A 24,220-nucleotide genomic window follows, 5' to 3' on the forward strand; every position below is an offset into this window, starting at 1 on the left:
CACAGTCATTAAAGGCAATGAGAGAGGGGGAGCCACCTGTGGATCTTTCCTCTGGGGCTCTGCCTCTTCACTCAGCTAATGGTTTCTGTGAGTGAGTTGCTCAAAGCCTAATTGAATCCAAGAGGATTGTGTGTATCGGGCCCAACTACTCTTTAAACAAGCATAGTGCTTGAATGGGCCAGTCGATGGTCCAGGTAATTACAGGGCAATAATGTTTTACACCATAATGACCTGAATTAGGTAACGAGGAAATAATTAGGGAACAAACAAAGCGGCACTATTGTAATGTCATGCTGATGTTACATGTCATTCTCATTCACACGCATGAATCCACATTGTAAGACATATTACCATTTCTAAAGAACGGCTAGTTGTGCATGGCGTAAGTTAAACAGAGCACTGACAAACTGTAAAGGTGCATTGTTGGAAACCAGTGCTGTGCATTTAGTGTTAAATTTCCCTACCCATCAGCCCCAGCTGGTCATCTCTTTAGCATCTAAAGCATGTTAAAGTTAAATCTTCACTATTGTGGTAACACTTCTGAAGAGAACAGGAAGAATGATGCAGAAACATAACAGCAACGCAGAAAAGTTCTGTTGCCTGTACGTATCAAGTGTCCTCACTGATATCTGATTACATTTAAGAACACACTCAACACATCAGTTTAATCTCTTGATCTACAGTTTTAATATATTGCCTTGTTCCCCTGCTCTGCTTCAGATAAAGCAGATATACTGTCAGCTTCTCTCTTCTGTTCTTTATTTGTGCATATCATAAAATAAGATAAAAGAAAATAAGACATAAGAAAATGCACAGGTGGTATGAAGAAACCCCTGAGGGCTTGTAAATGGAACCTACCTAACATTGAAATTACAGCCAGCTGCGTATGCTTAGCACCAATTTTCAACCAGACATAAATATTTTTAAAATCTCCCCCAAAGGAAAAGGAATATGATTTCCAGTGTCAGTAATACTAGAGAGAAAAAAGACCAAGGCAGAAAAAAATGAAACATTATACAATTTCTAAATTAGAAATACCAGCGATAAAACAAAACCACAATAACATATTTGCACTGCTTACTGTATCATGACTCATTTACATTGTATTGTACTCTGTCAAGAGAACTTGTAAGAAGTCCTTTTTAAATATCAAAAATGAGGTGTGACTGCAAACCATTAAAACTGGTTGAACAATTTCTGAAATCTCAGTTTCATAATGTTGCTTACTATACATTTTGTATTGACATGTGTTTGACCACACATGTACTCAGGTGTAAAGGCATATAAGACACTCAAAGTAGGATGAACATTTAAAAGATATATTGGAGCAAAGGCAAATGCATCCATCCTACTCGACTTGCTTGCTTGTGAACTCTGAGGTCAGTGGGGAGTGACCACTGTGGATATCCATCTCTATAACGCTGCAGACACCATCAATCATACACTCTCATTAACTGCGCATATACTGTCATCTGACACTTACACAGTTGGGTGCTATGACAATTTATAAGCATGCACAGTAAAACCTGAGAAGTTGGTGAAACTGGTAAGATCAAAAATTTAAGTTTCACTAACTCACTGAACTCAACAGGCCTATATTTGGGATGGGGTTGGTGCTCATGGTTATATTTGTATAGCTGATCCAAGCAGCTAACTAACATTAGCTCAAGTGTTTAGCCAACAACCTGGTTTATACATCCAAGAACTTCTATAAAAATGAACTGCTTGGCAGCCAGACCAGGCCTCTAATTGAGACAGGCCTTTATTTGTCAAAAGGGACTAGGCTTTGAATTTAAGTTTTACGGCAATCTCTAATTTGTATATTCTAATTAAGTAGCTTTTACTTGGTTATTTTAAGCGACACTAACTTGATATTGTAATTTCAATAATCACTCCTGATTGAGTACTTTTTACAGGGTATTTTGTTTTTACAGTAGAAATAAAATCAATAATGAAAAATGTATGAAATAGAGTAATGAAATAAACATTTTTATTATCTTTAACATATACATTTAAACTCCTGTAAAGAATTATTCACTTTATGCTTACTTAACTTGCCTATAATTAAACTTTGTGTAATTTAAACATAAACTTGCACGTTAGAGTGCTTTAATTCTTTTTTCAATGGTTTACATAAAAGGTTTTTAATAAATATTTACATTATATTAATATATTTTGAGAAAACAAAACAAAAATGTTAACACAGATGATTTAAATGTAAGTCACTGTTTGATGAGTAACCTTAAAACAGTTACCAAACATTAATTATGAAAACTGCTACCAAATAAAAATGGAAAACAGTTTAACGGTTTGGAAAATGGCCTCTAGAAGTTGACAATGTGGATAAAATCCTCTGTTATGGTATATGCTTCACTGTCACAATTTCCATTACCTCACCAAACCGTAATCACATTGCTATACTTTGTTTATCCCTTTAATAATATCTCTAGCTGTATAAAGGGCATTTTGTGTCATTTTTAAAATCAATAGCCAAGGCTGCTTTATGGCAATATTGGCTTTACAGCATCTTGTATCAGTGTTATGTTTTGTACCTTGATTTAAACTGTTGAGTATTTGATTAATTGGGGTAGCCAAAATCAAGTAATGCCATCTGATAGTAATTTCCCCAACAAATGTTTGTCATCATATAATACTTTACACAACTCTTTGCAGTTTAGAATTACTATTATAGATGATTTTATCCATATCAGCCACCTTAGGAAGGCAAATGTGCTCAGATTTCTGTAACTGCTTAAGATGTACTGTATCTAAAGTGAAATTTGGGCTGATGTGTAGTTTAAGTACATGTTAATGGCAGACTGCGATGCCTTTATCATTCTTTTTCAAGTCACTTCTCATAATGAGCTTTTTTTTCTGGTTCTCATTGATAATTTAGTGTAGTAGGTTGTCAATTTAGTCACAGTTTTGAGGTGTGGGTGTTGTGAAGCCCTTCGAGACTGACACTGATAAAGTACTGTAGCAAATATAAATGACAGTGTAAGTCCTTATTGAATCCTGCCCAAGTTATTGGCCAGACTCTGACCTTTGCTCAGAGAAACAGAGCCGAGAATCATCACTCCGTCTCCGAGAGTTGCTGTGTGTCTACCTGCTACACACACACACACACACACACACACACACACTGTATCACTGTAGGATGTGCTGGGTTATATATAGCCACTAGTGGTGATGGCTTCTTTGTCACACCTCAGGTGTTTGTTCTGCGATCATGCCACACACTGGTCCTCTCCTGCTCCGTCTCTTTCTCTCCCACCATCTGGTAGAGTGGATGACTCATACTTGTGAGCAGAGGGTATTTTCTCATGGCTCCACCATATCATATGTGTGTATGTGTGGGTGTGTGTGTGTGTGTGTGTGCGCGCGTGTGTGTGTGCGCGCGTGTGTGTGTGTGTGTGAGAGAGAGAGTGTGTGTCAGCAAAGTAGAGAGCAGGTAACCTCTATGCAGACAAACAGCTGTTTTGTGATGTATAGTGAACAGGTTCATACGAGCACACCTGTACATGTGTGCTCTTCTCTTTCCTCCACTCGCTCCCTTTCTCTCTTCTTAGCAGTGCACAAACCTCCGCCCATGTACGGCTGTGTTGCCAGGGTGACAACTGGGTTTGCAGTTCCTATAAAAAGGCAACAGGGTTGGGAAGGGAGGTGATGGGGAGTCCAGTGTGGGAGTGTGGGACTGCGCAGTGACCAGCTGATGTCTGCGGGGCCTATCTGTTACTTTCAGCTTGGTGTTTTGTGGCATGGGTTATAGATGTGGAGCTAGAGCAGCAACAGTAAGTTTTGGCAACAAAAATAAGATTTGGCATTGAAAAAGGAAACGCAGGCACAGAAAAGCATTCCACTGAAAGCTGAAACATGCATGAAAAATTATCTTATTGTGGTATGTTTTTGCAGTCTGGTGTTTCTTAATGACAGTCTTATGATTTATTTCCTTCATGTTACTCTTTTTCACTATCAATTTAAGTGTGACCATAAATGACACTGTCCTTGCCCCTCCCCTCAAACTCCTGCCCTCAGTGTCAAAAAGTTGAAACTGAGAAAAAAACCCAGACACAAATAAGAGTGACATGAAGAAAAAGATAATAAGGTTGTCATAAAAAAATTAGAATGCAAAAAAATATCAAAACAATTTTTAAAAAAAAATTTTTTAATGTGTTTTATTTCTTAGTGCCAGATATCCTTTTTTGCTTTATTTTAGATGCCAAAACTTTCTGTCACTGTTCTAGCTCCATATATAGACTCATTCATGAATTGAAAACCCACACACTATAATAATTAGATGACTGGCTTCTGTAATTTGGCTGAGTTTGACTGAAACAGAAAGTTGTTGCCATGTGTCATTTGGAATGATACAACTTAGCAGGTTTTACATGACAGTAAAGGCAAGAGAATGAAACCAGAAGTTTTGTTTTTCTCGCATACCTCACTGAACACAGGAACTGCTGGTGAACCAAAGCCTCGATCAATGGTTTGTTTGTGGTACTTTGTGAGTTTGGTGGATCCAAACTTACCCTTTAATTAATTAAAAGGCAACAACACAAATTAACTAATTGAGGAAAACTTAGAACAGCAGCTCCCATGTTCAGCAAGGTAAAGGACTATTTTTTCAATGGAGTCTGGCTTTGAAGAAAGCATAGATGAGTTTCACTTTTAGTTCAGTTCCCCATTGGAGAGGGTTGTCTGTTTGGAACATACGACTGGATAAATGGGATACTGCACAAGTTGTGTGAGTTTTTAATGGATGTGTTGATATAGTTTTGTTGTTGTTAAACCCAGACCCCTATGACTTCAGTTAATCAAGAATTTTGTCAGTTTTTGGATTCTTCGATCACCATCAAAGCATGCAAGAAAAACAGTTCCTTTCTGAATTGAACGTAACACAGGCTGAGTAATTGATATACAAATGGTCAGTTTCAGGGTGAATTATTCCTTTAAATATGTTTTGGCTTTGGATTTTTGGTTGGACAAACAAACTTTGAAGGCATCACCTTTGGGTGTGATAGCTTGAACTTAAACCTAATTGAAACAATGATCAACAGATTAGTGGATAATGAGATGAATCATTGTAGATATGTTCCAGCTGAGCATTGATAGGGGCTTTAGTAAATTGCATGGCTGTAGGAGGTTTGTACTGTAGATACGGAGATAACAGTAATGAGGACAGTATAAAAGAATGATGGCTTTGATAATGGTTTTTACTTTGTGAAGGGATTGAAAATTCTGAAAGATGTGATTAGTTTTTTTTAAGGAGACCAAGCTGAAAGCATTTAGAAACCTCTGCTGTTTCCTTGACCTCACACTGGAATCTGCTGTTTTGATTTACTGTGACTCTAAACATTGGCATGATACCTGCAGGCAGCGGTTCAACAGGGACTTTCTCTTGTCTGTGGGGCCTCTGCTGTTCCTCCCTGCCTGCCCCTGATCACTTCCATATGGGCTGGAAGCCCTCTACATACACTGCACCAGACCATAAGTGATTGCTGATTAATGAGAGGGAGACAGGGAATGAGAGACAGAAAGAGGCAGACAAGGAAAAATTTGTTTGAGGAGGGCGAGTCAGTGAGGCAGAAAGTTATAAATTGAGTAAAAAAAGCAAAAAAAGAAGCTGAAAATTGAAGACATGGTTGCAGAGCGAGGAAAAGAAAGGATGCAGATGTGGCAGGGATGCTCTCCAGAGCTCCTCTATCCTGAGCTCCTTCCTTCCGTCCAGGGCCAGCTGCACTTCTCAGTCCCAGGATACCTCTCTTTCTTTCTTCCTCTCTCGCGTTCATTTTCACAGCGAGGACTCCCCCTGGATTCCTCGCCCATGCTTGGGAAATCCTTCTTTAACATTTCTATGGTTCTGCTTGCATGTTTTGTTTTAGCTTCACGGGATTTATCATCCTCCCCCAGTTTGGAAACAGCTGACTCTGGCCTTTCAGAGCACAGCGTCAGTTTATTGTCGGATGATTTTCAAGCCAAAAAGGGCGAACTGCAGAAAGCAGGTCAATTTTGTGGGAGAGAGAAGTAGTCAGAGAAAAGAAATACCATCGCAATGAGTCATTTACTGATGAATCTATTCTAATCACAGCCAGAGGTCCAAGTGTGTGACAGGGGCATGTACCTTTTCATCAGTCTGTCTGTCTGTCTGTCTGAAGGGAAATGGAAGAGGTGAAAGAGAGAATCATAGTAGAAAGCAGCTGACAGTCTGAGCAGCCGAAATGTTCACAGACTGTGATTTTATTAGAAACTAAAAAGGCACTCCGAGAGCGCAGACCTCAGCCAAGGCCAACTGCCCTAACTCGCAATATTAACGAAAGTGAAAATTAATTAGTATGTTAGCCCTGTGATTGGGACCCACTCCAAATTTTAATGGCTTCTGCCTTGGCACATGTTATACCCTTGTTACACCCACCAAGTTTAATGAAAATCTGGCCAGTAGCTTTTTGTAATCCTGCTGACAAACAGACAAATCGACCAAAAACACAGCCTCCCTGTTGGAGGTAACTACAAGAGGAAATGTACATCAGGTCATGAGACACCCCTGAGAGTTAAATGAAATGACCCTCATATCTAGGAAATGAATGAATGCTGTAAAACACAGCTGTTGTATGTCAGCAAAGTGCCATAAAACAAACCATTTAATTAGAGTGCTGTACAAACTGTATGAGGATCTGTAAAAAAAAAAAATCAATGCTGTAGCTTGTTCGATGTTAAAGTAGTAGAGGAGGAGGTGGTGGGGTCAAACCCCAGTGCTTAACTTTATGTGTGTAATGTGAAGAATGCTTTTTACAACAGCAACCAAATATCTTTCGTGCTTAAACTTATTAGGGCTGCATCTAGCGTAATGATTATATTCATTATCGATTCATCTGCCAGTTGTTTTCTGGGTTTGTCCATTAATACTTATGTCTTTAAAATGTCAGAAAACAGTGATTTTGGTATCCCCGACACCGTGCTGACGTCGTCAAATGCTTTGTTTTGTCCGAACAACTGTGGAAAGCCGAAGAGTTTACGATTGCATGACAAAGATTATGCCTTTTCAGACCAAACAGTTTTGGGGAGCTCTCTCAAGAACTACTTATCTTCAAGAGCTTTTTTTTTTCCTGTTTGCATTCACACTGCCAATAAGAATGCTGAAGTGACATTAAGCAGGCATATGCCTATTTTGCTTTGAAGAGTCAAAATCTCCTCCCTTTTTTTTCTTTATTTTATTTTATTTTTTTTTACAAGCTGTTTGTGTTTTGTGTTGTCTGTTAATTTTACGGCTAACAGGTTTTTAAACATCGTGGTTGCTAGCGCTGCATTGGCCCATGTTGGACCAATCACTGTACACTTAATGGTTCCCCTTGTGCTGGCAGAGTACCTGAAATAGGAGCTAAGTAAGTCCTTCAAAATGGTGGTCTAAAATTTTAAGCATGGCGTTAGTTCAGGCAGGGTACGATGTCAAGCTCAGCTCACATCCCAGCTACATCAGCTGATCTCAAACAGCCCAGTCAACTGATGGAGCAGCTGATTGAAGGAAGGGAGTCAGCTGATAGATCACAGGATTCCTTTCTACACAACCAATAGGCAAATCTTATTTAAACTACTTTGGCCTGCCTACTGTTGCTGCTGCCCCTGCAAGCTGCTTTGCAACCTGCCTCCACCCCAGCTCCTCCTTTTCATGTTGTGTCTGACTTATCAGTGTCATTTCTGTTTGTCATTGAGGCTGCTCTGTTCTGTTCCTGGGAGGTCTTTGCTGCTGCTCTCCCTTCCTTAGGCTTTCCATGTAGGCGCATGGAAGGGCAGGGAGGTTTGCTGTCTCTACCTTTGCGTTTCTATGTAGGCATGTGGAAGGACAGAGAGGTGTGCTCTCTCTCTACCTTAAAGGTTTCTATGTAGGCATGTGGAAGGGTGGAGAGGTGTGCTCTCTCCGCCTTTGGCTTTCCACGTAGACCTTAGGATAGGCCTCAAAACAGAGCCATACCGCCAAACTCAATACTGCAAATGGAAATAAAGTTTTCTTTGACTAAGGGGTCCTGACTGAACTGTGATTGTTCCTAGTTCTTGCAGTGCAGACCCAATAAAAAAGGGTTTCTTAGAACTATAAAAAAGTTCCTCCTCTCTGTAAACGCCTGCTGTTTTCATCTGGAACCTTTTTGCTTAAAACAGGATTAAAACATTTTGTCAGTGTCAGCAGAATGAATTGGGGTCTTGTAATCGCTATTGGAACAGAAAAAGTTGGACTGGTGTATACTTACCTAAAACCAATCCCAGCCATGAGAAGATAGTGTGGGTGTAACATCTCACATAGCTGACAACATGAACCCAGAGCTCTACCAGGTCAAGGTCTCTCTGTCCTTAAGCATTCAGCCCTTTATTACATTCTGTACTGTGTAAGTGTAGAAGCAAACATTCTCATTATTATATGTAAAGATGATGATGCCTGTGGGGTTCATTAATTACATTAATATATCCAATGACTAACATCACATTACATTAATAGACACATTAGATGGGTGGCATTGCTATGATTCCTGATTAATAAACAGATTTGAAGCAATCAGGTGTAAAATCTAATCAGATCATCGATACAGAGGAAAGCTGTGGTGTAAGATGAAACTGATACCACAGTCAGTGATTCTCCACATATGTACAGTAGACTCAGTGCAGCTGAACTCGTCTGAATGAGATTTCAGTTACCCCTTTTTGGTTTGTTTCTATTTTTAGACTGTTGGCTCGTTATGTAACTTTGGCCTATCAGCAGTGAAATTAGTCACAATTTCCACCCGTAGTAGTGATGAAGTGAGGCAGTGCAATTAGGGGATGTATCAACGATGTCCTCTCTCCCCTCTGCTGATTCTCTGCTAATTATTTTGTAGCCACAAATAAGAAGGTAATCAAAACTTTTAGTGTCATCATAGGACGGTATTGAACGTATTAGGGATCATATGGAGATGTACGATTTTGACGCACATCACCATAAAAAACACTCAAAATTTGCTGATCGTAGTAGATCTCTTATGTGAAGATAATTGGGGATATCATGTCCAGCAGCACCCAAACAGTCAGGGATCAACATCAACCCTGCCCAGAGCAATTAAACTCTGTGGAATGCCTAATACAGGTTTTCGATCGAGCAAGTAAAAAAATAAATGTGATGTCTAATAGGGGTGTAACAATACATAAGTTTGGACTGGTCAACATAAGTCTGTTGACCAGTCAGAGGCTGACCTCCTGACTTGTCAGCCACTCAGAGGCTGTGTTCCTGATTTTGTGGCAGCTGCGCAATGAAAAACAAGTGACTGTCTCAGCTAAAAAAAACTTAATGTCAAGCTCCAAAGAGTCTGCTAGGGAACCAACAGTAAAAGAGGCTGCGTACACACCAACCTCAAATGGCATAAAAGATCTTAATTCATTTTAGAGCCATTTTAAGAGTTTTAAGCATATTATGATGATTATTGGGATTATATTATGAATTGTAATTATTTTGGCCGGGATAATCATAACATGAAATTTCCATATCCTCTCATGCCTAGAGCGTATCGTCTGACCGTTTGAGATACAGTGTAAACATCTGTCTGCCTTCAGCCTGCTTCGCCTTGTTCATCTCTCTATTTCTATCCCCCCTACCTCCCCACAACGATCCTGGCAGGATGTGACATCATGGCGGTGAAGCCCCTGGAGCTGTTCTATTCCTCTTTGAAGTCGGAACCGTTCTTAACTTGGAGACTCATTAACATTAATGAAGAAGATGAAAATATTCTCATCTCATATCACATTCTCCATTCCTATTCTCGTCACATCTGCAGATTTTTTTCCTTTGTGTGTGTGTGTGTGTGTATGTGTGTGTGTGTGAGAGAGTTCTTCCACTCCATTAGAGACCTTTTAACACAGTAATTTCCACATGCAGTAGGTTTATAACTGGCCTAGAAGCAGAATGAATATCTGAATGGGTTTGGTTTGCTTTGCTTGTGAAGCCGTTTGATTACCTTGAAAATAAAACTGAAAAGCATGATAAAAATAGATCTCGTATTAAGACATTATACAGTCTAATTTGATATAGAGTCCAGAAATGCACTATATTTCTGAGGGCAGATACATAGGGAATCCCAGCGTACACTGTAAACGTACAAACAGCACTTTGTGCAGACGTGCTGATAGTGGGCAGTAGTGTTGTCTCAGTGGAGAGAACGGGAGGGAGATAGCAGCTGACGTGTTCAGTGGAAGAGTTAACAAGGAGATGAGGAGGGTCAACAGGACTAGATTACACCAGTCAAGTACTTAACAAGCGGAAATCCACTTTTCACTGTGATTTTCTCTGACATCATATCCCTCAAGTAGCTGCAAAGACAAAGGGGCAATGCACCAACACATAATGCACAGTAATCTCAGTAAGGAACGTTAATGATGGTGCCATTAATGCAAATGAGAGATAGTTGTACACTTTATTTCCCCATTAATGTATCCAGTGTCTGGCTAAGGGAAAAAAAAGCCTAAATGTCAAAGTAATTCAGCAGTGATTGGACCAACTGTGTCATGTCTGCTTTACTCTGTGTTCCTCCTCTCTTTATGTCTCATGTTGTTTTTCCTTTTTTTTAGTCGCCACATTTTCTTCCTCTCAAAACACTCTGGGATGGATTCCTCTGGCTTTTAGCTCACAGTGGTTATAAAGAAGTGGAGAACTGGGGCCTTCAGCTGAATCACGCACACTTATAATCACCCTTCACACACATGCAAACCCCAGCACATTCACCACACAAAAATGTACAGTCATGTCTATTGTGCATATATTTTTTTGGAGACCCTGGAACACTGTGGTGAAGGTTTGTGACTTAAACCATTGCAGGCAAAGGCTGTGGTCTCTGCAGTGGTCCTGAATATATTCCATGGTATGAGAACATGCTGACATCCCATCTGACCATAGTGACCACAATCAGCAAAACATGCAGCCATGCAATCATTATTTTTTACCGCTCAGATGTGATTGTTTAAAGTGCCTGCAATCAGGAGAGCCACCCAGGCCCTTACCAGACTGTAGAGGAGGCTCTGGGATGTGAAATCATTCAGATGAAATCCCTCATTAAAGAGGACCTATAATGATTTGTTTTCAGGTTCATACTTGCATTTTGGGTTCCTACTAGAACATGTTAACATGCTTTAATGTACAAAAAACACTTAATTTTCCTCAGACCATCTGTGCTGAAACGTCTTTATCCTCCAACGCTTCATTCATTTCATTTTAGCGCCTGTCTCTTTAAGCCTCCTTCACCCCCCCACCCAAAAAAGTTCAGTCTTGACTGATTGATCAACATTTCTGGGTCTTCTGTATATTGGTGTGTCTGCACTGTTATTGCAGCCCAGAGAATGACTAATGGTGTAAAGCAGTACTTTCTACTGTGACAAAATACTAATAAAAGCTTCTTAACTAAAATCCTCACAACCTGACATGTTCCAGCAGGAATATGAGCTGAAATCAGTGAGAAATAAGCAATGTTGGCAACCAAGATTGCATGTCTCCCTGATGTTAGCATGTAGCTACGTGTAGCAATGTATTTGAGACCAGGGAATGACTGTAATGGAGTATAGCAACATGCTCTGCCATTAAATGTCACCATTAAAAGCTTCTAAACCAAAATCTTTACAACTCTACATGTGTCAATAGGAGTATGATCAGAAATTGGGGAGAAATGAACAACTTCAGCATCTAAGATTACTGGTTTCTTTGTTGTTAGCATGTAGCTACATGTAGCAATGTACTGGCAGCTGGGAAATAACTGTATCAGTGTATAGCTGCACTTTTCCAGTGAAAAATCACCAATAATAGCCTCTAAACCAAAATCTTCATAACAAGATATGTTCCAGCAGGAGTACGATCTGAAATCGGGGATAAATTCACAACATAGGCAACCAAAATGACTGGTTTCCCTGATGTTAGCATGTAGCTACATGTAGCAGTGTATTTGTGGGCAGGCGATCACTGTTATGGAGTTAGCTTATCTCTAATTTATAGTTTTTTTTTTTATTATCATATTCCTATAGCTGTTATTTTGCTGCCTTGTTTTTAACTTATACCATTATTGCACTGAATCTGAGAGCTGCTACTTCAATTTCATTGTACTCGTACAATGACAATAAAGAGATTTCTGATTCTGATGCTAAAGTGGCGCCTTCTGCTGTGAAGAGTCACCAATAAAAGTTTCTAAACCAAAATCTTCACTACTCTACATGTGGCAATAGGAATAAATAAAGGAAGAAATCGGTGGAAAATTAACAACCTCTGCAACTGAAATTACTGGAGCCTCTGATGTTAGCATGAAGCTACATGTAGCAATGTACCTGTAGCACGGGAAGTACTGTAACAGCATGAAAAATTACCAGTAAAAGCTTCATAATGTTGCTGTTCCAGCAGGAATGCGATCTGAAATTGGGCAGAAAATAATGTTTGCAAACAAGATTACAATTTCCCTGGTGTTACCATGTAGCAGTGTAGGCTATGTAATGTAAACATTTGCAGTAGTCTGCCTGAAATAGATGACCTTATGAAGAAATCTGTCAAGAGCTGATGTCAGCTTGTCAAGAATGTAGAAAGCAGAGTATTCAGAACAGTCTGAGGCCTGAGGTTTGTGCTCACAGGGATTAGTTTTACAAATCGTAACCTCATTATTTGAAACTTCGGCCATGTTTAATGTGAACAACTGACATTGTAACATTATATATATATATATATATATATATATATATATATATATATATATATATATATATATAGATATATATATATAGATATATATATATATATATATATAGTATCTCACATAAGTGAGTATACCCCTCCCATTTTTGCAAATATTTCATTATATCTTGTCATGGGACAACACTATAGAAATGACACTTTGATATAACTGAAAGTAGTCAGTGTACAGCTTGTATAGTAGTATAGATTTACCTTCCTCTGAAAATTACTCAAAACACAGCCATCAACGTCTAAACAGCTGGCAACATAAGTGAGTACACCCCACAGTGAACATGTCCAAATTGTGCCTAAAGTGTCAATATTTTGTGTGCCAACCATTATTATCTAGCACTGCCTTAACCCTTTTGGGCATGGAATTCACCAGAGCTCACAGGTTGCTTCAGGAATCCTCTCCCACTCCTCCATGATGACATCACGGAGCAGATGAATATGAAGACACCTTGCGCTGAAAACTTGCAGCTCAGTTTCTGAAGAGGGGCGATCATGCTCTGCTTGGAATTCATGTTTCCCTAAATGAACCGAGCTCCCCAGAGCCGACAGCACTCATGCAGCCCTAAACCATGATGCTGCCACCACTATACATGGGACAGTTGTCTTGGTGCTCTTTCAGCATGTGTGGCACCTTGGTGAAGAGCACCAAGACAACTGTCCCATGCCTACAGTCAAGTATAGTGGTGGCAGCATCATGGTTTGGGGCTGCATGAGTGCTGCCGGCTCTGGGGAGCTCGGTTCATTTAGGGAAACATGAATTCCAAGCAGAGCATGATTGCCCCTCTTCAGAAACTGAGCTGCAATGCAGTTTTCCAACATGATAATGACCCAAAACACACCTAGAAGATGACAACTGCCTTGCTGAGGAAGCTGAAGGTGAAGGTGATGGACTGGCCAAGTATGTATCCAGCCCTAAACTCACCTATGCACCAGTGGGGCATCCTCAAGCTGAAGGTGGGGTAGCGCAAGGTGTCTTCATATCCATCTGCTCCATGATGTCATCATGGAGGAGTGGGAGAGGATTCCTGAAGCAACCTGTGAGCTCTGGTGAATTCCATGCCCAAAAGGGTTAAGGCAGTGCTAGATAATAATGGTTGGCACACAAAATATTGACACTTTAAGCACAATTTGGACATGTTCACTGTGGGGTGTACTCACTTATGTTGCCAGCTGTTTAGACATTGATGGCTGTGTTTTGAGTAATTTTCAGAGGAAGGTAAATCTATACTACTATACAAGCTGTACACTGACTACTTTCAGTTATATCAAAGTGTCATTTCTATAGTGTTGTCCCATGACAAGATATAATGAAATATTTGCAAAAATGGGAGGAGTGTACTCACTTATGTGAGATACTGTATATATATATGACACAAAATAAGAAAAAGCATATCAGGTCCTTTTGTGTAGTGTTTTCCTTCTGGTTGTTGTAGGCTTACACGTACATCAGCATCTCTGAGACCACTAACCTGGCTCTATCCATCCACCCACACCTTTAAAGCTCCAGGATGTCACTGCACCTGGTCAAGAAGTGACCCTGCAAATTCAACTGACACATCAAAGCTCACGTGTTAGAGGGCAGCTTTGTGGTGGCTCTCAGTGGTTGTGCTGTGGCACTGCTTGATGGATGTTCTTGTTTACCAAAATGTCACAGAGTCTGAATGTGTAGACCAGATGGAAAAAATCAGGGCTTGGGAGGTGAAGCTTTCGTCTTAACAGCTAATAGTAGATCTAGTCTCGTTTTGCATATAAAACATGAATGTGGTGGGTTTATTTAAAACTCCATCCTGCCATGTAACCACTATAGCTGCTGCCCTGAGCCTCTGTGAAAATAAATGGATCTTAGTCCATTTGCCTAGTTTAATAAAGATGTAAGGTTTAATCATTTAACTGTAAAATACGTAAAAAGCCATGAATGAATTATCCTGCCTTGATTTCTTTTCTCCTCTTCATTACCGGCTCCAGCTCATTTCTGCTCACAGTTAGATGTGAGATGGGCTGAGGTGTTAACTCTTAATGCAGTATGTAAGAGATTTTTGCAAAAAAAAAAAAAAAAAAAAAGGTAATGTAAGTTCATCAGCTGCTGTAGAGCGCTAACACAGTTCAGCTTCTGTTGTCATAATGAAGCACATTAGCAGAGGTGTGAAAGAGTGTGTGAGAGCTGATGTGTTCATATGGATACAGTCGTGTGCGTGTGTGTGTGTGTGTGTGTGTGTGTGTGTGTGTGTGTGTGTGTGTCCTTGACTGTGCTGTTGAGCGCACACTTGTAAGCACAAGCACACACAGATAAATGTTGCAGAGCTTTATCAAGAAGATTGTTACAGAAAGTTATTTCAAACAGTGCATGTTAAGTAGCTTTGGCATGTGTAGCGCACTGTTTGCAGTGTGTGCACGTGTATGAGCATCATTCAGTGTCTTCTTGCTAGTGCAGAGCCACCATTTTCATGCATTTTCCAACCTTGAAACAGATACTTTAAAAAATACAGAGTGTGTGTGTCTCAGTGGAAGTGGATCTGTCCTCGCATCACTTCCCTCCCCACTTTTTTTTCCACTTCTTCACCCTTTCTTTTCTTCTCCCCCAGCAATTTGTGCCTGTCATTTACTCCATTTTTATGCTCACCGCTTCTCGATCTCTTCTTCCTCTGTTTCTTTCTCTTCCCCTCTCACTTTCTGTCACTTTTTCTTCTCGTATTCAGGTTGTGACATACAGAAATTCATATCACTGGAGTGCTTTCTTCTCATCTGTTTTCTTCTGTCATTCTCTGGTTATAGTAGTTGTAGTTTCCTCCCTACAGTCTGTCACGTAGCTGCATTCATTATACTGTGGGTGTCAATCATGGCACATTAAAGGGGCAGTCACACATGATTTCAGCTTACTTGTGTTACACAGCCTGTGGAAAAAAACGTCAGACATTGTGTTGTGTGTCTCTGGAGGAGGAAAGGACCCTTATGATGTGCCCTTATGGGCATTAGCCAGGCAGTAATGGTCTAACAAAATGTCATGTCATAGGTAGGGGTGGGCGATTATACAGCATTGCCCGTATCATGTATCGTGGCTTCTTCTACGTGGGTATAAAATTACTGTTTCACGAACATTGAGCATAAATTGTCACGTCATGTTTTTTAACCAGTGGCACACATATAATACATCACACATTTTCCTGCCCATTAAGACCACACTTTCCTGGGAAGTACTTCCTGGGCTCTAGACTGTGAACATTTAGTTGCATTTTTCAACCACAGAGCACCAGTGTGACTAGCAAACATTAATATGTGAACTGAAGAGCTGTTAGTTTTTTTCCAGCTCACAGTGAATAAATCCTCCAGTTTAATGACGTAGCAGTTAAATTTTTTGCTAACAGCTAAATGTTGATGGGAATCTTTAAGTTCACAGCAAAAACATCAACATTTCCGCCTGAGCCAGGTGCTCCATAATAAAGGCACCAGTGGTTCTGCTTTAATTTTATTCATTATAACAATACTTTATTATAACAGTTCTGTATTTAACTTTATTATAACTGTATTATAACAGTTTGCCCCGGGCACTGCCAAGGTGCCCTTGAGCAAGGCACTGAACCCCCAAACTGCTTCAGGGGTGCCATTTTATGATTGACCCTGCGGTATCCCTTTACTGCTATTGCATATGTGTGTTGTGTGTAATAAGAGGGATATGCGTAAGTCACATTTCAACTGCCTATATGAGGTATACATTGTGTATTGCGATATAGTCTAAAAATATCACAATATTATTTCTAGACCATTTTGCCCAGCCCTGCTTATAGGTGTCATGGAAAATGTAGGGGTACTGTTTTAGAGCTAAACATCAGGATATGTCAGCCTCCGTTGCTTGGATTTTGACCTTCTCTTTTTTTATTCGGCCTTGTGCAAGTCTCCCAACTCTTATGGAACTAACTTCAATACTGAATTGCCTGAATATTCCTTTAGAGTGAAGGCACACAGCTTCTAGGTGTCCAGCTATCAGTTACCAAGGCATGTCACTGAACTCTTTGCAAGATTGTATAGCTATTTAGTGAGAGATAGAAAATGCAGCCAGCCACCCATGAAGCAGATTTCATTAGTTCTGTGCTCAAGGGCTGAAATGCTCTGAATTAGATCTCATATGAACTCACTCCTTGTGCTTGCATGCTAGTAATAGCAGTGTGTAGACTGTGTAAAATGCTAAAGGAAATGTTGGTGTGGTTCTGTCTCTGTCTTTAAGTTGTTACGCCACATATTCCCCTTATGGCTCTTCCTTAGTCATCTGTGCGTTTATGGAATCATAAACTGGATTATTAGGGACGTCACTGAGGAATGTGAAAGGATAGGAAGGGCTGTACTACATTCTTTAATTAGTTGGATCTATTGTGTCTTCTCTTATTTTCTTTCATATGTATATATAATGTTACAGTGTCAGATGTTCATATTAAATGTGGCAATAGTTTCAAATAATGAAGTAAACGTTTGTAAAAGTGCTAGTTTGGCTACAACTTGTGACAGCTTATATGGTCATTTGTTCCAGGCACAATACTGCAAGTGTTTACATTATATACACCGCTGCTAGGGATGTGTCACGATTTTCGAATTTCGAATAGTCGTTTTATTTTTGAAAAATCGATTTTTTAATGCAACTATTACTATTCGCCGTCTTATTTCTCCCCCTATATTTGACATGCAGTTCAGCTCCTAACCGCACAAGGGCAGTCTAGGATTGCTACAGCGGTGTGAGATGGGCTACCAGCTAGTTTGATGCTCTTCTACAAACAGGAGAAACATGCAGAGACTACTACTCTGTGAGGAATGTCCACAGTCATTCGGGCTTTCATAGTCGAGCGCACTTCCGCGTTGTAGTTTCCTGTAAAAATGTCCGTGAAAAATCTCCGATGTGAAAAATACATGCCGAGCAGTCACCGGTGTGCACGCACAGGGATTGCGGACGTCCGCTTTGAGTCCGCGCGAACCTCCGCGGAGTCCGTTCTGCCGGAGTATGTTCGGGCCTTTAAAGATGAATGGATCTCTGTGTGCGTGGTTCCGGGGGGCGATTATTCGAAAAATTGTCGAACAGTTGCCACGATTTTCGAATAGTGTTTTTGCTTGTGTTGCCCATCCCTAACCGCTACATTTAGCTACAGGCTAATGTCAGATAAACAGATTTTGGATTGCATTCCCGCAATAACTTGTTTGGTAGTGTTTAGAAGCCTTTAGTGCTTTTATTTATTTTTCACAGTAGACAGTGCCACTATTCTCTGCTGCAGTCAGTCCTAAGCTGCAAGTACGCTGCTACATGTAGCCACATGCTAATGACAGGGAAACCGATGATCTTTGGTGCTGTCTTTATAGTTTCTTCCTGATTTGAGATCATTCTCCTGTTGGAATATGTCCGGTTGTAAAGATTTTGGTTTAGAACAGGGGTCTTCAACATTTTTCAGGCCAAGGACCTCTAGCTGAAAGACAGACAGAGCAGGGACCTCCTACTACATATTTTTCTAAAATTGAGCTGCATATTGAAGTGGGGAGACAATAATGTGTAGTGCAATCTAAAGTGCTGTGTCTAAACATGCCCTTGTGTGGTGCATACAATGCTTATCTATTAAAGTAATAATAGATGGCAATTCATATTTTTATACATTCATTTTGTTTCTGAAGTGGAAGGTATTTAAGAGTCTCTTGCTTGAAAAAGTTATTAAACGTTCCATTTTTGCTCACAAGAATGTCCACCACTTAAACTAGATGTTAAACAGTGATTAAACGTTTGCTAGCTAACATGATTGTGCAAGGATTCATGGGTAACAGCTAGCCTGTCATCATTGGTATGTTGTGTGCAATCATTTTTTTCAAATAGACAAATTTATTTTTGCTAATAATATGGCGGATTCATGTTAATGTGTATTTTCGGACAAACTGCATTAACTCTGTGGACCCCCTAGGGGTCCCAGACCCCCTCTTGAATAACCAGGGTTTAGAAGCTTGTATTGGTGATTTATACTCTGTTACAGTCATTCCTCATTCCCCTGGCTGCAGTGACATTGGAGAGGTACTGAGAAATGGGAGACCTGGAAATGCTGACCAATCAGCTTTTTTAGGAGGAGGACTTCGAGAGATGGGTGCAACCATAGACTGTAAAAATAACATAGTGTTTCAGACAGAGGGTGAATACAGGTGTTCCAGCACAGACAATATGAGGTAAAATAAAGTGTTACTTGAATAAAATACAAGTATGAACCTGAAAATGTGCACAATGTGTCCCCTTTAATCACAGCACTGATGATATTTGCTAGCTAAATAGGAAGACAGTATGTTGTTGCATTGTGATTACTTCTGTTTAATTGAGACCAGAGTGCTGCATTTGATAACAGATTTAATATTATGTTTAACCATGTCAAACATAATGGGTATTTGGTGTTACAAGCACCATTAAAAATGATTCTGTTGGTCTAATGGTGACCTGCGCTGTAGTAGGAGACGCACTGACTGAATTATTTAGCAGTGTGTCTTTTTTGTGTGTAGCAGGGTCATACTGTCCCGAATAAAGATGTTGGCGTGTCTTTGTAATTACAGCAGTAGATTTAGCAGAGCCGGCCTGACTCTCACATGGTTTGACTTCATACCTGTTGCATCACCATCGTACCTATAATCACAGTTCAGAACATCCCCCAGGCTATTGTGACTTTCAGACTGAACACATGTTGTATTAAAGGTTTACTTCAAAGAGGTACACAAAAGAATTAAAAACAGGAGAAATCAAAGGTGGTTAACAAACTCCTGGGGGCTACATGAGTTGGGGATTATCAGTTCAGCTGAAATGAATGTTTGACCATCATATCAGATTGTAAAATGATTTCCTGTCTTTGTGTTCTTGCAGTGAACAGAGTATCTGCCAGGCGCGAGCCGCTGTTATGGTGTATGACGATGCCAATAAGAAGTGGGTCCCAGCTGGTGGTTCCACGGGCTTCAGCAGAGTCCACATCTATCACCATACGGGCAATAACGCCTTCCGCGTAGTGGGACGCAAGATCCAAGATCATCAGGTCAGTGAAACAAGTAACGGGCAATTTTGCACCCACATGGAACCTTTATTCATTCAGTGCATGGAGTCAGTTGGTCAGATGCATGAACCAAATATGGACCAAATCAGCTTTCAGTTTTAATCATCAAAACCGCTTGTTTATCCAAAGACAAAAGAAATAACAACAACAACAAAAAAACTCTTTAAAGACAACACAACATATCATACTGGTAGCCTGCAGCTGCACTTTTCCAGACACCATGGCCACTGCTGGAGTCAGAGAAACAATAGTAGTCGACCAAACGTTAGTTGACCAGAAAGGTCATTAGTCAGCAAGACTTCATTGGTCGCCTAGTCACAGAAAAACATCAACAAAAAAAACTGTTCAGTTTTAGGGAACAAGTGATGTCAACACATGACTACATAAGATAAGATAAGATAAGATAAGATACGCCTTTATTGATCCCATAATTGAGAAATTACAGTGTTACAGCAGTCAAGGAGAAAGAGTCAGATTAAAGATTTCAAAATTAAACTTAACAAACTTAAATAACTATTCATGCAAATACATAGCCAGCACCCTGTGATATTTATGTGCACACATACTACTAGCTATTCAGCACCCCTCCACAAATATGCATCAAATATGACAGTGTGTGCTCAGCACTCTCAAGGTTGACAAAGGACTGTAAATAATTCAAAGCTTGTTAAATCTAATATGCAAGTAATACAGTTTAAAGAAAGTGAAGTTGTCAGCAGGTATGAGGAAGAGAGTCATGTGGAGTCCCAGGAGCCAAACCTTAAGAGCCAAGTGACTTTATAAAGTGTTCCAGGAATCTTTGTGTGTTGCTATTTCATCTCTTGCAAGACATTATTAAAAACCAAAATTCATAAGGATCTGTGTATTTTTCTTTTATTGTGAGCTGGGGACAGAGGTAACATTTTGCCCACTGGCAACTTTGGTGAACTATTTTCATTATGAAGGAAAGGAACACTTCTGTATTACACTATACGAACACTGAAGAAACACTTGCCCTAAAAGATCACAAGCGGCTATAAAACTGAAAAGCATCTCTTATGATATGAAATTGAAAATACCAAAATACATGTAATAATGAAAACATAAAACTTGTGCATAATGAGGAGTCTTTCCAGGTGGAACTCACAGTTGTAAACTTTGGTTCTACATTACCTGCATCCCTTTACTTAGCATGTATTCTGTGTGTGGCTGCATGCAGTGACCCTCTTTCCGAGACAGTTTATGAATGCACAAACTGTTACAGCCCTAACACACACCAAAGCTCATATAAAAACATACATATTCACTCATACACAGCAGCACTAAAAGCCAGAGGTAATAGGAGCAGTAAGAAGCTCTAGTCAGCTCACAGCTTAATATGAAGCATAATCCTCACTTTCCATAGGACCATCTTGGGCAGCATCTAACAATTATTTTCATTGTTGATTAATTCATTGATTATTTTCTCAATTAATCGATTAGTTGTTTGGTCTATAAAATGTCAGAAAATGGTGAAAAATGTCAACCAGTACGGCACAACCCAAAGATACACTGTCATAGAGAACTAAGGAAACCAAAAAATATTCACATTAAAGACACTGGAATCTGATTTTTTTTTTTTTGCTTAAAAAAATTACTCACACCAATCGATTATCAAATTAGTTAGCAAATAATTTAATGGTTGACAACCAATCGAGTAATTGTTGCAGCTCTAGAAGTATTCCATGCAGGACTGATGCACTGTGGGTGTGTGTCTGCATGACAACCAGGCCACTGCGCTTTTATTTTCACAAGTGTAACAATACAGAACAAAACACAACAAGTAGCTACTGGAAGAAAAGGCATAAATATGTAGATGAGGACCACTGGAGGCTTGTGCTTGTGCTTGTGCTTGTGCTTGTGTGTGTGTGTGTGTGTGTGTGTGTGTGTGTGTGTGTGTGTGTGATGACAGCATGTGAGTGATTCCCTCCCATGGGTCAGCACACGCTGCCTCAGCAATCCCGCAATCCTCTCTGTCTTGTTGTCTGAGTTTTCCTGTGTGGCTGGAGGGAAGGAGGAGGATAAGTCATGATGCCTCTGTGTCTTCAGCAATTTACATTCTTCTACAATCAGAACAACAACATCAGGTCATACCGTAGCAGTAAGAATTTCTGGAACTTCACCATTTCCAAGGTGCATGGGAAAGTGAAACGCAAAGAACATTTAAAAACACTATTAAATGTTGTAATGTAATGTGTTGTGTGTAGGAGATGACCCTGCTGAAGGACACAAGCTGAACATGTCAATGTTTCACAATAAAAGTCAACCAAAAAAGCAGGAGATAATGCCCTTTGTACAGCTGAAAAACTTTTTATGTGAAATGCAGGAAGATCTGAGTTTGACAGTTGGTTAACACCAGTCAAACAGAAGGCAAAGTAGAGCTGAATGGGATTATTCAATGAGTGACAACATTATTCTGTTCAAAAGAGAAACTTAGAGCAATGGTTTGTAGAGTATGTGTTGTACTAAGTGAATTTGTGGAATTTACCTTGGAAATAAATATGGTAGAAGTGTTAACAGTAACTTAAATGGGAGCAATGGGATGTTTATTATAATATTATAATATACTAGTCCATACACATTGAGTATAGCATACTGTACCATGACTTAGTCATACCAAAAATTAGAAAAAACACAAAAACACAGGGGGAGCCACAGTGATCGGTTGCATTTTAGCCATTTTTAAGCATTTTTCTGTTGTTATAGAGCCACCCAGTTGCCAATTAGAGTTGAATTTCTCCAGTCACCTTGAGGCGTCCTGTTCTACATATCTACGAAGTTTAGTAAAACTCAATATGGTGGTTAGGCCTAGATAAGAAATTAGCTCTCTAGCGCCCCCATTTTGTTTGATGGGGTCAATAATGGAGGGGTCCCCTCAGATTATGTGTGGTCATATGCCTACAAAGTTGCGTGGTGATCGGTGAAACCCTTGAGATGTTATACACCTTTATGTGATGAGCCACGCCCTCCGCATTATTCATTGCCTTATAGAAGTTCAGTTTTAGTAAGTTTTCCAACTTTTGCCAAGAGGGAACTTTAGATATTGGTCCCTAGATTATGTTCACCGAGTTTCATGCAGATTGGTCAAACTTCCTAGGAAGAGATCAATTTTAAGTGTTTTTCAAAAAATTCAAAATGGCAGAAAATCTATATGCCCGGAAGTTATGGGTTTTTGAGGCAGATTTGTTCCTCATGAGGAGAGGCATCTCTGTGCAAGGTGTCATGTCTCTACGACATACAGGGCATGAGATATGCCCATTCAAAGTTTGCAATTTCAATCAGTTGCTATAGCGCCCCACCTTTGGCCAATTGATGTAATATTGCTTCATTCGCATCCTCCCATGACCCTCTACCACTGTGCCAAATTTCACATGGATTGACCTAGTCAGTCAGGAGAAAAACGTGGAACAGACACACACACACACACACACACACACCCACAGACAGACAGAGTTTTCGTCATTATATAGTAAGATACCTATAAAAAGGGGAAATTAGCATTACTCTAAACCTAGAATGTTGTTTTTTTTTTTCTTGGCACTTTCTGACACTCAATCCTAAAATCATGAAATTTGTAAAAATGACAAACGCTGGTCAAAGTATGACCTTTGACTCTGGACATTTAGGGGGACCTATTAAGCTTATTTTGGGGGATTTTATCAGATATGTTCCAGCAGGAATATGGTCTGAAATTGAGGCCAAATGAACAGCATTGGCGACCTAGGTTACATATGTTCCTGACATTAGCTTCTACTTGTAGCAATATAAGCTACTTGGGGCATGGCTATAACAGAGAATAGCAGCACTTTCTTTTTTGAAAGCTTCTAAACCAACATCTTCACAACCAGACATGCTTCAGCAGGAATATGATCCAAAATCGGGAGAAAATTAAAAACATCAGCAACCAAGATTGCATGTTTCCCTGCTGTAAGCACGTAGCTACATGTAGCAGTGTACTCACCGCCAGGGAATGACTATAGCAGAGAATAGCAGCGCTTCCTGCTTGAAAAATCACCATGCTGTAAGCATGTATGTCGCAGTGTAATGTAATGTAAACATTTGCAGTAGTGTGTCTGAAGCAGATTGCAGTATATAAAGAAATCTGTCATGAGCTGACATCAGCTTGTCTAGAAAGTAGAACAAGCCATTGGAGACAGAGCATTCAGAATGGTATGAAGCCCGAGGTTTTTGCTGACAGGGAATACTTTTATATACATTTCCCTCGTTATTTGAAACTTTGGCAACGTTTATTATTGTAAAATTATTTCTATGACAGAAAATAAGGAAAAGCATAATAGGTTCCCTTTGAAAAGGGAATGGGACACCAGTGGGTGGACCGGCTGCGTTTGTGTTAGCGGTTCACACTCTGAGCTTCAGGCTGATTTTCAGTTTGTGTGGCACCGCTATCATAAGATGCACATTTCCTCTGTTT

At 39.8% G+C, this 24,220-nt stretch overlaps 1 protein-coding gene across 7 annotated transcripts in view; it reads left to right on the plus strand.

The window, feature by feature from the left end:
- Positions 1 to 24,220, plus strand: part of enah (ENAH actin regulator) — a 182,047-nt gene that overhangs the window by 71,644 nt on the left and 86,183 nt on the right. For all 7 annotated transcript variants that reach the window (XM_078174069.1, XM_078174068.1, XM_033648455.2 and 4 more), the window contains exon 2: positions 19,587 to 19,752. In XM_078174069.1, coding sequence (XP_078030195.1) covers positions 19,587 to 19,752 — 166 coding nt within the window. The remainder of the gene's footprint in view (positions 1 to 19,586; positions 19,753 to 24,220) is intronic.

Source organism: Epinephelus lanceolatus, chromosome 13 (assembly GCF_041903045.1).
Source record: "Epinephelus lanceolatus isolate andai-2023 chromosome 13, ASM4190304v1, whole genome shotgun sequence".
NCBI classification, from domain to species: Eukaryota; Metazoa; Chordata; class Actinopteri; order Perciformes; family Serranidae; genus Epinephelus; species Epinephelus lanceolatus.